Source organism: Asterias amurensis, chromosome 9 (assembly GCF_032118995.1).
Source record: "Asterias amurensis chromosome 9, ASM3211899v1".
Lineage (NCBI taxonomy): Eukaryota > Metazoa > Echinodermata > Asteroidea > Forcipulatida > Asteriidae > Asterias > Asterias amurensis.
The window spans coordinates 8,799,591-8,814,649 of NC_092656.1; the positions used below are offsets into that span (position 1 = coordinate 8,799,591).

At 39.9% G+C, this 15,059-nt stretch overlaps 1 protein-coding gene across 1 annotated transcript; it reads left to right on the plus strand.

The window, feature by feature from the left end:
* The first annotated feature begins 383 nt into the window (after positions 1–383).
* LOC139942141 (myelin expression factor 2-like) lies at positions 384–14,706 on the plus strand. Its single transcript, XM_071938869.1, has 15 exons — positions 384–512; positions 1,905–2,009; positions 2,625–2,791; positions 3,168–3,220; positions 3,541–3,548; positions 3,769–3,862; positions 4,642–4,800; positions 5,521–5,674; positions 6,071–6,120; positions 6,752–6,806; positions 7,370–7,567; positions 8,327–8,493; positions 9,330–9,381; positions 10,193–10,294; positions 10,452–14,706. Exons 2-15 carry the CDS (start codon positions 1,909–1,911, stop codon positions 10,511–10,513), a joined length of 1,422 nt encoding a protein of 473 aa, XP_071794970.1. The 5' UTR covers positions 384–512; positions 1,905–1,908; the 3' UTR covers positions 10,514–14,706.
* Positions 14,707–15,059: the final 353 nt, after the last annotated feature.

Genomic DNA, 15,059 nt, shown 5'->3' on the forward strand with positions numbered 1-15,059 from the left:
TGAAGGGTTCCCAAAACGATCCCCATTTTTTAATAGGCTTTTAAATACTTTAAGGGGGCGGTAAAACCATAGACGTAGAGTAAAACCGACTTGGTGATTCTTTTCCCAAAAGTTTTGGGCTGTTGCAGAGAGTACCACAAAGATAAAAGATAAGGCAGGAGAAAGGGGAACAGTCGGATTATACATGTAGTACTTTTGTCCATACTCTGAAAATAAGTAGTCCATAGAGACTCAAACCCCACCCACTCAAGAAGTCATCACCTTATAAATATTCATACCACATCAATAGCTGTGAATTTCAGTTTTTAACAACGAATATCGGGGGACGGTCAATATCCTTCTTCCTGAGCTAAGTCCACACGAAAGTCTGTGGGTGCTGGGGGCCGGGTGGAACGAGGTTGAAACTTAATGCTTCGCTGTGTTTTAGTGGTTGGGACAAAAACACGGAGTGGAATATCGATGTTCAGCAGTTATTTGGCCCATTGATTTGAAGAATAACATTACGGGGAAGGGTGAGATTTAATTATGCTTAGATTTCTCGTTTTGGTAGCAGAAAAGACTTCTTGTGGTGGGTTGGTTAAGATCAAGTGTGGTGGGAAGAAAATTTCTCCGATTGGTTGGTGGAGAGGGGGTCAGAGGCGGGGGCGGGGTTGGGCTGGGGGCGGGGTTGGGCTGGGGGCGGGGGGGGGGTCACTCCTACCTAGAACCATAGAGCAAGGAAGATCTCTTCCTTGTTATATGCTAGAACTATGAGGTTCGTTCCGCTATCTCGAAAGGCGGGGTTGGGCTAGAATTATTAGGTTTGTTCCGTTTTTAACGATAGCAGAATGAACCATAGTTCTACTCTAGTTTGTAAGAGGGGGGGGGGGGGGTTACTCCTAGGTTTTTTTTTTAGTCATAGGAGTAGATGGGGAAAAGTTTCCGTATGGCGCCACCACTTTTTAATTCGATATGAAATAATTTAGTATCTAATTTACCTCAATGAGATATCCTTTTTTGTAAAAATGAGTGAAAAAGTGGTGGCGCCATACGGAAAGTTATCCGTAGATGGGGGGGGGGAGGGGTTACTGCTGTAGCGGGGCTGGGAGAAATTTGTGGGGGCACTTCAAAAGTTAAACCCAGGGCTCCCCCCTTGCTTGATTGACTTGTCTTGGTTATTTTACTTGACTGCTGCAAGACCTGATGAAGCTTATCTTTCTTGATTGAGCATAGTTGCTCCCTCCTTGTTTACGTACCATAATAAGCCTATTCGCTATTGCAGCTGCGCATGTCCGTCACTGCTGACAACGCAATTTGTTTATCTCCCGTGACCTTTTGACAATAAACCCGGGTATTGTCAAAAGGTCACGGGAGATAAACAAATTGCGTTGTCAGCAGTCAGACATGCGCAGTTGTAATAGTGAATCGGCTTATTAGTTTGTCCGTAAGCTCGATCGTTTATAAAATGTTACTTTGACATACTGCTCTAGCAATGCATAGGTCTCGGGTTAAGTGATTTGTCTGTGGACTTTTATTCACAGAACTAATGAAATTGAGTATGGTTGCAATGATCGTAACCCTTGATCCTCCCGATGGCAGGAGGATCAAGGGTCAGGGGTCGAAATTAAGTGTATTTCCATGGTAGTCAGCAGGGCTAGTGACCAATAATTTTATGTTATGTCTCGCGTCACGGCTCAAACTTTACAATACACCAATAACATAGTTCTTTATTGTTTGTGATGATGATTTTTGCATTATTTTTCCACTAGCCCGTCGGGCTATCAAACTGGAAAAATGAGTAGCCTGGCTGTAAATCTGGTAGTCCCGGGCTAGCGGGAGTGTGTTTAATACACATCAGTTTAAGGATAAAGCAAATTGTATCAATATTATCTTTAATTCAGGGTTCTTCTTTTTGTTTTAAATAGCAAAATGGAGGGATATGATGGCAATGAGTATGAGGACAATCAGCCATCCGCAATGGAGGAGACATGTGAAGACACAGGCAGAAATAATACCAATGGAAAGAAGGGGTAATACTTATCAGATTTTGTTTGCAAGTTTGTTCAGTCTACACATTCTGTACTTATTCTGAAAACATATTCTGAAGATCATGGCATTATGTGGCCAAAGCAGTCTATAGTGGGCTGATTGGACTCAAGTTTCTGGTGGCCAAGGTCATTGTGGTCTGGGTTTGAATCCCGGTCTTGACACTAAGTGTACATGTAATTGAGTTTCTCTGCACTCAAGGATTAACTTGGTTTGTTTGTTTGTTTGAATGATCTTCCCATCAAGGGAACTCGGCAAACTCCCACAAGGGATATAGGCCCAAACACCAAGCTGGCAACAGCCAATCTCTCTCACAAATATTGGTAACGTCTATGGTTATGAATAGTACAAATCAAGAAACTGTGATTCATTAACTAGACAACAATTTTTATTCTAGTCATTGTGAAATCGGCGGTTAGCTGGGGGATTCGAACCCACAACCTTGTAATTGCAAGTCCTGCAGTCTAACCACTTGACCACGGCAACTTTAGGTTCGTGTGAGGACAGAGACGGTTCTTACAATAGTAGGCATTGTACCCACGGTATCCCACAGCAATTATAATTCTAACTCTAAAATATTTCTTATTATTTTGTTACAGCTCTTATGAAAACGTGCCCAGAATGGGTCTGCAAGGCAAGAGGTCTCGTATTAGATTTCAACCCTACAAAGGGCTCGGCACGAGAACGTACAAGAACTCTGTCTTTGTAAGCAACATTGCATATGAGTTGACTGAGAAGCAATTCAAAGAGCTCTTTGAAGATAAAGGTATGCTCTTAAAGGGACATTATAAGCATGATTTCCAGTACCTTCTGTTCCATATTGTATATCAAAGTGTGGAACGATATGTGCATGCAATAGGCACGCTACCTGATGGAATGTCCGGGTGGATTACACGTCAGCCGTCCAACTGACTGGAAATTTGTTTAGAGTGCTCCAAATTTGCTCTGTATGTCAACAAAAATTGCTTAGTCCAGAACAAGTTTGTGAGTTAACATAACATCTGACAAGGAGTTGCTAATTGTAGACCGTATGATGAGATGTTCCAAAAATCCTGCGTGTGTGCTTGAGCATAAACCAAATTTATTGATGTTTAACCATAACTAATCACTGTTTGTTTTCTTATATCAATATTTCCTTGCAGTTGGAAAAGTGAGCTTTTGTGAAATCTTTCCTGAGCCAGATGGACTTTCAACGGTAACTATATATTATTTTGATTTCAAAACTCACTTGTTTAAATCTACATTTTTATAACAAATTGTTGTGTTATGTCATAATTGTGTTTAACATGCTTTAATGAACCTAGAGGCTCTTGTTTTGTTAAATGCACTATGTAACACAATTCATTTAAACATTTTGAGGTCGTTCGATCCCCAAAATGCTAGCATGTATCAATGTTACTGTTTATGAATTATTAGGAATCATTGTAATCGTTTCTGGTTTTTTTTTTTTTCTCTTCATAATGACTGGCTGTCCAATTCACTCATGGAATTGGGAAATCTTGATGCATTTCACAGGGGTGTGGGTGAGTAAAAAAAGTTCTTTGTTTAGCCACTTAATAATGAAAATAATTTATTGATTTAAATTGTGCCCCTGTAAACAAGCGCAAAATTATCAAGAAAATATTTGGCGCCACTCTAGAGCACCTGTTAGAACCAGGTAGGTGTAAGACAGTTGAAAACTATAAGTGTTGTTGTGAACGCACTAGATTTGACTTTACCGTTTTTGTGGTTGTTTTGTGACAGGTGTGTCGAGTTCGAAAATGAAGAAGACGTTGAGAAATCAACGATTGTGCTAAAGAAATTCCAGGTGCAAGGCAGGGGTCTCATCGTCAGGGATGTGAGTGGCATTTCTAAGATTTTGTTCCTAATTTAATCTTTGAAGGAACACGTTGCCTTGGATCGGTCGAGTTGGTCTTTAAAAAGCGTTTGTAACCGTTTTTAATAATATGCATATAGGTAGAAAGATGTTGTAAAAGTAGAATACAATGATCCATACAAACACGCCTCGAAATTGCACGGTTTTCCTTTTACCTCATCGACTAACATGATCGGCCATTTATGGGAGTCAAATTTTTGACTCCCATATTATGGGAGTCAAAAATTTGACTCGCATAAATGGCCGACCGTTTTAGTTCGCAAAGTAAAAGGAAAACCCTGCAATTTTGAGGCAAATTTTTGTGGGTCATTGTATTCTACTTTTAAAACATCTTTCCAACCATATGCATTTTATACCAAATGGTTATAAACGCTTTTTATAGACCAACTCGCGAGATCCAAGGCAACGTGTTCCTTTAAAGTCTTCCTTGAAAATTGTAACGCAGATGCCATGGCCTCGATCAGTTACCCCTGTCTTGGTCTTGGTGCCCCTTCAAAAGTGTCCCATAGACTGAAACATTTTCCAATGGAAGTGCCCTTTGCAAAATGAAAATGACCTTGCCCTCTTTCCACGTCTTTTACCGAAAGGTTAGAATTTTTGTTTCAGACCACATAGTGTCAGTGATGAATCTCACCTCTATTAAGAAATGATTTAATTTACCTTTAGAAGGAGATTAGAGGGTTGAGTTAAAAATCCCATATTAATAATAATTGGATGCATGTTTTTATTCCCAATTGTAGGATAGAGATTTGACATTTAGTTCACGGTACAGACCACAAGTAGCCTACAACCAACAACAACAATATCAACAACCACCCTCCTCGATCGTCAACCCCCAAGTCCTTCATGGACTCGGTATTCAAAACGATGAAGTATCCGAAACCATCTTCATAGCTAAGGTAAGGCTGTGTCCCAATTGGCGGCTACGACTTTGACTTGATCACCAACAAACAAGCGTTGACACCCTTAGCAACAGCCATACATGAAAACTTGCACAGTCGCAATTTCATAAAGTCAGTAATCACAAAAAAACTGGCTCAGCACGGAAAAGTCTTGCTTAGCGGAACCAGATTACCAACCAAAATTACATCAAGTTTACATTGTTGCAACTGGTGCAATAGCTCAACAAAAAAATAGCATAGGGAGACTGCCAGCATAAGGCTAGATAGCTCGGTTGGTAGAGTGCGGCACACATCAATACAGAGGTTGGTGATTCATATCCCACTCTAGTAAAATTGCAATCACAAGGTTGTGGGTTTGAATTCTCCAGCTCACATTTCACAATGACTAGAATAGATATTCACAATGACTAGAATAGATATTGTCGTCTTGTTGCTCAATCACAATTTCTTGATTTGGGCAATTCATAACCATAGACCTTAAACCAATGTTTGTATGAGAGAGATTTGCTCTTGCCAGCTTGGCGCTTACATGTATAACCCCCTGTGGGAGTTTGCCGAGTTCCCTTGATGGGAAGATAATCTGAACAAACAAACAAACAAACATTGACCAATCACAACCCTGGCCCGAAGGTTGACAGGTCTGTTTGCTGTGACGTTTATCGTTTCTTCAAAATTTCTCTGACTCTTTTCCATTCCATGTTTCTATTTCCTCCCCAGCTTGCTGATGAGGTGGATCTGCGGAAGTTGAAGGACGTCTTCTCCTTGGCTGGTTTGGTCATGAACTGCGACATCTTAATAGATAATGAAGGGTTGAGTATCGGCCTGGCAACCGTCACTTTCTCCTCTTGTGAGGAGGCGGTCAATGCTGTCTGTATCCTTGAGTTACGTCTTAACCATTTATTAGGCCAGTGGGTCCAAATTCATAGAGCTGCTTAAACCATAGAGCTATATATATTGACTAGAGTGCTAACTTGCTCTGTGTTTTGAAGCCACCCTGGGCGCAGACATGTTTGATGTGTTGCATGACTACGGAACGATTTTAATTTTAGGAGAACACACATTGCCGCAATTTTTTTGTCATTCGGCGTTTGCGCTTACATCTGCGACTGCCCATTCGCGTACGTCCACGCTACGAAAACCAAAGTTGATAAATGAACAATGTTAGCAATGTCCGGGCGCTTTGTGATGATTTTACAGAAAAAGGAGGTTCTCTAAAGGGTTCAATCTTTTATCTTAGAGATCTTTTCCTTAAATGTTTGCTTTGCAGCTATGTTTGACAACCAACCTCTCTTCGATCAGAAAATGACTGTCCGAATGGTATGTTAGTGTGGTGTAGACTGTGCCTACACTTTCGTATTACACTACAGTGACGTCCTGGATATCGGGGCATTTTGGGGGCAGAATTTAATTAGAGCCTCATAACTCAAATCTTACCTGCAAGAAGCCACTAATTTCAACAGATTCACATTCCATAGCAGCATACATTTTTCTGGGGTGGGTTTTGGTCGTCAAATGTCCCTCACGAATCCGTCATTTTCGTGAAATAATGCAGCTCCCAACATCAGGAAATTCCTGTTTTGATCGTATTCTCACAGTCTGCCGTTAACACTTAGTTAGTAGTCAAGATAGAATTACATGTGTTTGTTTGTTTGTTTTGTTACACGCGAATGTACGCGTACGCACGGCAGCAGACAACACTGGATTTCGATCAAAACAGGAATTTCTTTGTCTCATTATTGTTGTTTTAGGTTTTGTCTTCATAGCCAATGTTGAGACACTGCAGTTCCTCCTTGTTGCCTGAAGGAAATCAGGCCTTCACACTCTTTTGTGGATGTAATATTATGAGTTACATTAAACTTATAGAAGTAATTGCACCAAAATATACAATTTGACCAATACTATTGTTAAATTTGATTGTTTTCTATATTAATTTGTTTGTTTTGTGAAGAATAAGATCAAGAAGCCACAGGATTCTGTCAGCAGACCGCCCACTGAACTCCCACGTATGTATCCATTTATCTCTTATTCACGCTCAAGAAATTTTATAAATTTGGGATGGGGGCTGGACATTCTTTTCAGTCAAGCAATTGTTCAAATTATTTTGTTAACAAAAGGAAATTCATGTGAAAGTTATATGTTGTTGTGCCATTACATAGTTATTTGGTTTGCGGTAACACCATGTTTGTACTATCTACTTGCCAGGTAGATTCTGTTTTTTGAGACATTGACTACCGCAAAGTAGATTTTTCGGGATTTGGAAGCCCCTGAAAAGAACTATCCTGCTTTTTAACTACTACCTGGGCGGAAGGTAGAATATCGTCCATGACAACTACTAATTTAGCTTTAGTGAAATGACGGGACTTCTCATAATAAACTTCACTGCAGAGTGAGTTCTTAATTGGTCTCAAGGTCTCGACAAGTTTGCTCTAGTCATCGTCAGGATCTACCTTATTGAAAAAAAAAAAGATTTCAAAGCCCAATGAATTATCTTTAACATTGTTATTGGTGTCAAGTTTCAAAGCCCAATGAATTATCTTTAACATTGTTCTTGGTGTCTTTTCTCCAGAGGGACTTGGGTCCATCGGAGCAAACCTTCTGGCTAGAGAGGGTACGGCTGCAGGAGGGGATCGGCCATTGAACAGTCTAATGGGAGATGGGGCAATGGGTGGGGCTCTGGGCATTGCCAGCATGTATGGCAACAGAGTGCCTGACTATAACAGGGGAGGAGGGCACGGTTTCGACAGACCATACATGCCATACGGAGGTGAGAAACATTTAGAGAAAACTATTTGACTATTAAAATGCACTGGACACTTTTGGTAATTACTCAAATTAATTATTAACATGAAACCTTGCTTTGTAATGAGTAATGGAAAGCTGTTGATAGTATGAAACATTGTGAGAAACAGCTCCCTCTGAAGTAACGTAGTTTTCGAGAACGAAGTAATTTCTCAATAAAATAATTTAATTTGATTCGAGACCTCGAAATCAATCATCTGAAAGCACACAACTTGTGCAACAAGGGTCATTTTCTTCCATTATTCTCTCGCAACTCCGACGACTAATTGGGCTCAACATTTCACAGGTTTGATATTTTATGCACAGTTGAGATACAGCAAGTGAGAAGTCACAAAGCTAAGGTTTCTTTGCTATGTAAAATGTTGTCGACTACAGCGAAATTGTTGCTGGACTACAAGCCTAAACGAGTGATTGTAGCGTAAGGGCCCATAAACTCATGACCAGACAAACCTGGTGGTGTTGTGTTTTTCAATTGAGTAATAATTCTTCTATTTCGAGTGGTGTTCTCGCTCAATGATGTTACAGCTGAGTTGCCCCCAGATCTCCCTGTCCCTCATGCATGTAGATATTTCCCCAGCTGGCTATAATGGCCCCATATTAAACATGAATAATTTTTGTTGATTTTATCGCCCATGATGACTTTGAAAAAAAGGGATTTGTTGCCCAAACTCGTGATAAAGACTAGTCTTAACTCTTTGTGAAACCCATCCATGAAATTTATCAGTGAGCCGGATTGCCACGAACAACAGAGGATATGACATGACCCCTGACACAGGTTACCCGGCGGACGCTAGGGGGGGCTTCGGCGGAGGTCCCATGAGGGGATATGATGCTCACAGAGAATCTCAACAACCCTCGGCAGATGGACGGACACAGGTGTTTGTCAGAAATGTAAGTTGATTCCCCTCCAGCAGCCAATTTCACAAAAATTTACGCAACTGCATAAGTCCACTTGCGCAACGCTTATGGCGCAACTGTAAACGTTGCGCAAGTGGACTTATGCAGTTGTGTAAAGTTTCTTGAAATCGGTGCTTGTCATCTTATTTCACTGACACTTTGCGATTATTGTGAAAACAAGATTCAATCGCTAAACTTATAATAATAATGACTAGTTCTTATATAGCGCATTCCACAATAATGTCTCAACCCACCTTACATTAGTGCCCTGGTCATTTGGCCAATACCATTCTTTTATTTTTTTTAGCTCCCTGGGGAGTATACTGCCCTGAGCTTACATGACGCTCCAGTGGCTTTTTCATATACAATATCAACCTCCACCCTCGCAGGTACCCATGTACCCCTGGGTGAAGAGAAGCAAGTAAAGTATCTTGCTCAAGGACACAAGTGTCATGACAAGGATTCCAACCCACACTCCGATGAATATAGCCACCAGAACTTGAATTTGATGCTCTAAACTAATCTGACATGACAACCTATTTGAAATTCACAATAAGACAAAAGCTCAGGTATACAGATGCTGTTGCTATGGACATCGAGGTGCTTCCAACTGATACTCTTAATGAAACCCTTTGGAGACCGTTCATTTCTGCAGTGATTTTTTAAGCAATAGTATGTGCTTACAGGGACACGTTGCCTTGGATCGGGCGAGTTGGTCTATGAAAAGTGTTTTTATAAACTATTGCAGTACCCATTTGCTGGTCATGCCATTAGGGAGGGAAGCTATAGGTTGATAATTCACCAACTTTCATCCCATTTTTTTTCTTCAGCTGTCTTCAGATCTCACTTGGGAGGAACTGAAGGATTCATTTAAGAAAGTCGGTGAGTGAAGTCAAAATATAAATGTTGTGGTTAATAAAGTATTATTTGTTTAGGATTATTTCCTTGTTTCAAGATTCAGTTTGTTTTCTTAAACCCTTTTCTTAAATTTTTTTCTGAAAGATTGGAAGTAGAAATAGGGGAAGACAAAAGCTCAGGTGTACAGATGCTGTTGCTATGGACATCGAGGTGCTTCCAACTGATACTCTTAATGAAACCCTTTGGAGACCGTTCATTTCTGCAGTGATTTTTTAAGCAATAGTATGTGCTTACAGGGACGCGTTTCCTTGTTTCAAGATTCAGTTTGTTTTCTTAAACCCTTTTCTTAAATTTTTTTCTGAAAGATTGGAAGTAGAAATAGGGGAAGACAAAAGCTCAGGTGTACAGATGCTGTTGCTATGGACATCGAGGTGCTTCCAACTGATACTCTTAATGAAACCCTTTGGAGACCGTTCATTTCTGCAGTGATTTTTTAAGCAATAGTATGTGCTTACAGGGACACGTTGCCTTGGATCAGGCGAGTTGGTCTATGAAAAGTGTTTGAAAACGTTTGTTATCAAAAAGAAATATGGTTGGAAACATGTTTTTAAAGTAGAATATAATGATCCACACAAATATGCCTCGAAATTGCACGTTTTTTGCCAACTAACACGGTCGGCCATTTTGTGGACTCAAAAATTTGACTCCATAAAATGGCGTGCCGTTTTGGTTAACGCTGTAGAAGGCATTGTGTCCCTTTAAGCAGCTCTATGAAATTGGGACTTGGTAACCGCAGATAATGAAACTAGATGGTATTCTTTCCTCTGCTTTGTAGGACCGGTTTACTTTGCTGAAATTAAGAAAGATAGCGATGGCACCTCAAGATGCATCGGCACAGTCAAGTTCTTTAACCCTCTCCATGCCCAGCAAGCCATTTGTATCCTTTAAAAGATTTGGCACTAATTTCTTTAAGAAATATTAATTTTGCGGGGGGTATAAAGAATATTATTTCAAGCCCGGTGGCTAGAGGAAGGGTTTGAGTTTGAATTTCACGCTTGTTCTCCTTGACCAGATTTTGTTCTTCTGTCTTCCAGTGTTACTGAATGGAAGTGTCCTGAAGGGGCGACGTATTGGAGTCACTATGGGTCGGTTCTAAGTCAAAGTTCCAACGGGTTTAGTATTAGGTAGATTGATCTCCAGGTGTTGGTTTCGTAACCATTTCCTCCTGTCTGACCATTCAACATCATTCACTGTTGGTTTTTAACTGATAAACACACTATTAAAGCCATCCTGCAATCCGTTAGTTCTGTGTATGGTCGTCACAAATGGTTGGTCTACTCGCTGAAGAATGGGAACAATAGTAGGAGGGTTAATAGTAATGAACTGTTGAATCGTAGTCAGCATACAGGTCCTGTGACTCTGCTAGGGTCAAAATGTTAGGCCATTTTTGGCAGGTCATGAGAGTTGTCTCTTTTTTCATCCAAAGAAATTGCTGTGTCTGTTTAAAAAATAAGTTTACTGTTTTCTATTTTAAGTTACTTTGTTCTTTGATGTCAAAGGATTTTAACCTCTTTCTGTCTATACTAACAACAAAAAAGTGAAATTAGTAAATGGTTAGGGTTAGGGTTACCAAACGTATATATTAAGCCTCAAAGGGCTTTGCTAGTACAATTTAGAAAAAAGCCAAAGAACAGTAGGATAAAAGCAACACAGCAAAAATAACAGCACTAACAATTTAACAGTAGTCAGTCTTCATAGTATTTGGGGTTTCTTTTAGTACACAGATATTTTTTTTAAATCAATCAATTTTAATCAAGAGAAGAAAGTTTTTTATAAAGGGTTTCAAATGCTCGGCATTTCTGTATGTTTATTGAACATTTAAAAAGGTAACAACCCTGTAAGGTTTTCAATATCTCTATTCAAAAACAATCAGTGAGCTTGTAGTTTTAAGGCAAAGGTTTCAATAGCTGTGTCTGTACTTTCCAAAGGTTGTTGAAAAACTGCTTTTTGGTTTTTAGCTCACTATGTTTATGAGGAAAGTCACATTTTTGCGTTAGACTTTCAAAATTTTACCGGTGACATTTGGCAATCTTTAAATTTCAAGCAGGTCTACAGGTCGAAAAGTGTTTTCTGGTTAGTTCACTTTGTCAATGATGAAAGTCACTATTTTTGGCGTATAACTTTTTATATTTTTTGCTAGAGGAAGTTTCAACCAGAAAATGTTTGCATTGATCATGAGGTCTCATCAATGTTTTCCTAACGTAAAAGCCTTGTCAAGTTTGTAAATGTCGATACACTAGAATCTTTATTGGTAAGGTTATTTCGTTTTCCAAGAAAGTCACTCCAAACAATTATTGCATCATCAAAAACTTTAAAATAACAAATTTGTAGAAGTCAATTAAAAGTTTGTTTGGTCTGAACCAGAATGTAAAAGACGGTTTTTCCTTCCCCATGTTGAGGTCATTGGATATCTGTAAGATTCATATGTAGTATTTAAAAACCAAGTTGAAATCCCCATATTTTGGGGTTTTGGTAAGAAGAAACCTTTAAAAAGCGGTCCTGGTTGGTTACAACTTGTTTTCTCTTGCTATATTATACATCATGTATTGTCATCAATTTCCCCAATAAACCGGGCAAAGTTCATAGCACTGCTTATAAAGGTAAGCAAATTTCCCTGCTTAAACTATAGCAGATAAGCAAAAAAATTGGATTGTCAGCTTGCACACTCAGAGCGGACTTGCATTGTTACATCATTCATTTTCATACAGTAAGCGCCCGAAAGTTAGCATGCCTTTTTGTGTGCTTACAGTTAGCAACGCTATGAACTAAAAACTCGCACAGGCCTAAGCACAAATTCTGCCATTGAGCAGCTCAATGAAATTTGGCCCAGACATTATCTTGGTTGTGTCATTTTGGGAGTCATTGTCATTGTGTGTAAGGCATTGCAAATTTTAGTCAGCGACTCCCAACATTGTGAGCGTGGCACGGTCACAGTAAGGATGACAGGTTCGTCCACCATACCATGTTTTGCAACTAATAGTTGAGGTTTCTGTTTTGTACACAAGTTACAGGTTTTTGTCGTTACACCTTGTACTTGTCTTATACCAACAAAATGGTTTTTATGGTTTGTCATGCTACATTCTGTCTTGTCAGCACTGCAAGGGTTTTCTGTTTGGTTACAAAGGTTCATTGTTGTCCTAGTACTTCTGGATTGACAGAGAGGTTTTCTGCTCGGTTGTATGTTTTTGTTACTGGTTTGTCGCGTTACATCATGTCCTGATTTAAAGGCAGTGGACACTATTGGTAATTGTCAAAATAATTACTAGCAAAAAACCTTACTTGGAAGCGAGTAATGCGGAGAGGTTGATGGTATAAAACATTGTGAGAAACGGCTCCCTCTGAAGTGCCATAGTTTTCGAGACCTCAAGTTTAGAATTTGAGGTCTCGGAATCAACCATCTAAACGCACACAACTTCGTGTGACAAGGGTGTTTTTTTCTTTCATTATTATCTCGCAAGTTCGATGACCAATTGAGCTCAAATTTTCACAGGTTTGTTATTTTATGCATATGTTGATATACACCAACTGTGAAGGCTAGTCTTTGACAATTACCAATAGTGTCCACTGCCTTTAACTTCGGTATTGAAACTTACCTGCATGGTTCAACGGTTATGGGCTTCTCACACTAAACCATATGTTATCGGAGAGTTTCCTGTTATGCTACATGTCTTCTTGTTCCCAATACATGGGTTACCCACATTGTGACTATGGTCACATCATGTCTTGTAAGCAATGAAAGTCTGTCCTCTGTTACAAGTTTGTAACCATCCATTTATGCCTCTGTTGGTCTTGTGCAGGGTTTCCTACACAATGTCACAGTCTTTTGGTTACAAACACATGGTTTAATTATTCTATCATGGAACAGTGAATGGTGTGTCGACTTTCGTCAAGGAAGAATGGGTCTTTGTTAAAATATTTTGTCTTCTAGTGAGTTCAAGGGTCAAGGGAATTGTGTCCTTCAGGTGTTGAAAATCCAGAGGAGAAGAAGTTGGCGTGGATGTGCAGCAACGAATGGTTCTTTTTGAACGAATATTGAATGAGTGGGACAGGTAAGTAGGATATCAGCAATTTGTCTGTAAAGGCCCGGTCACACAGGCCCCGATAACGAAAGCGATAACGAGAACAAGAAAAATGCACGCCCTCGATTGGTTGAAATGCTCCACGCAGAATACGCCCACGCTCATTCAACCAATCAAGGGCGTGCATTTTTATCGTTCTCGTTTTCGTTCTCGTTATCGGGGCCTGTGTGACCGGGCCTTAAGGGTAGGTATATTCACATATGCATATTTCTCAACCTTTCTTTGCAGGGGAGTTGTGGAGTAGTGCTTATTGTTTCTTAAAAGGCGAGTAAAAGTGTTGCCTAGGAATTTTGGGTGGTTATTATTTGATACAAAAATTCTACCGATTGTATTGTGGGATAATCGCTAGCTAGTACCATGACCTTTGTATTCTAGAGCAGATGTCTGACCACTAGACCATGAGATTGCCCCGGATCTAGAGGCAGCTCTAATCCTAGCAGCGGGTACGGCAACATTATAACCGACTTTAAACATGCTAAGTACATGTAAGTAAGGTTTGCGGTGACACTGTGTAAGAAATCTCTTTTTGAGTAGTGGTGACCTCTGAAAAGAGCCGATTTCTGCTTGACGCTTTGATCAGGAAGCTCACAGCAGAGTCCAGCTTTCTCCAGCAGATGGTCAAAGTACATGTATGCTCTCATTGAAAGAATTGAGTAGAAACCAGCTCTGGTCAGAGTCACCAATGCTCAAAAGAAGTTCATTTTATAGTGACACCACATTGACTACAAACCTTACTTACTGAGCACTTACACCAAGGAATATCTTCAAGTCTTACATTAACCCTCTGAGCAGCCACAGGAAAAATGTACATGCTGGACCCACTGGGAGGGATCGGAAGGCAGATTGTACTACGGGTAAATTGGAGGGCACAATTATTGTTCCAATGATCTGAACAGATGAATAGATGTTCCCTGGACCTATGCACTAAAGATTGAAGCATTCTGAAAATGAACACATGTGAAGATCATACGTATTCAAACGGTATGAAGCTGGTAATCGGTTTTACCCATATGCCGATGTGTATAAAGCACTGTACTCGGTACGCCCCCTCCCTGAATCATGTGAAAAGAAGTTATTTGTGGTGAGTACACATTTTAAGTAGGCCAATTTGTAATGTACATAATCTATCTGATGTTAAATGACAGCTTTGTACAATTTTCTTTTATGCATTCTTTAAATTTCCCTTATCGAAGGTTTGACTATGATGAAATTGGACATTCAATAAATGTAATGAGCATTTACAAAAAAAAGAAGTTTGTGTATTTGTAGTTTTATTTGTTTGGAGTTGAACTTAATCGTCTTTCTCATTACTTGAGACTTTTCCTCTACTTTTTAAAGCCTGGTCTTTATGTGCGAATGCGATATGAATTGGGGCTAAATCAATCACACACCATCTCTGCCCTCACAGGTACCCCCTTTATACCCCTGGGTGATGAGAAGCAATTACAGTTAAGTGTCTTGCTCAAGGACACAAGTGCCATGACCGGGATTCGAACTCACGCCCGGATGACTCGGCTGTCAAAACTTCAGCCATGACACCCTACATGTTGAGTGCATGCAGCG

What these genes read in the sequence shown, in the direction of transcription:
- LOC139942141 (XM_071938869.1), top strand. Translation starts at nt 1,909, where the DNA reads ATGGAGGGATATGATGGCAATGAGTATGAGGACAATCAGCCATCCGCA. An exon ending in AAACCATCTTCATAGCTAAG is followed by an intron (nt 4,801 to 5,520) that starts GTAAGGCTGTGT and finishes TTTCCTCCCCAG; the next exon opens with CTTGCTGATGAGGTGGATCT. An exon ending in CACAGGTGTTTGTCAGAAAT is followed by an intron (nt 8,494 to 9,329) that starts GTAAGTTGATTC and finishes TTTTTTCTTCAG; the next exon opens with CTGTCTTCAGATCTCACTTG.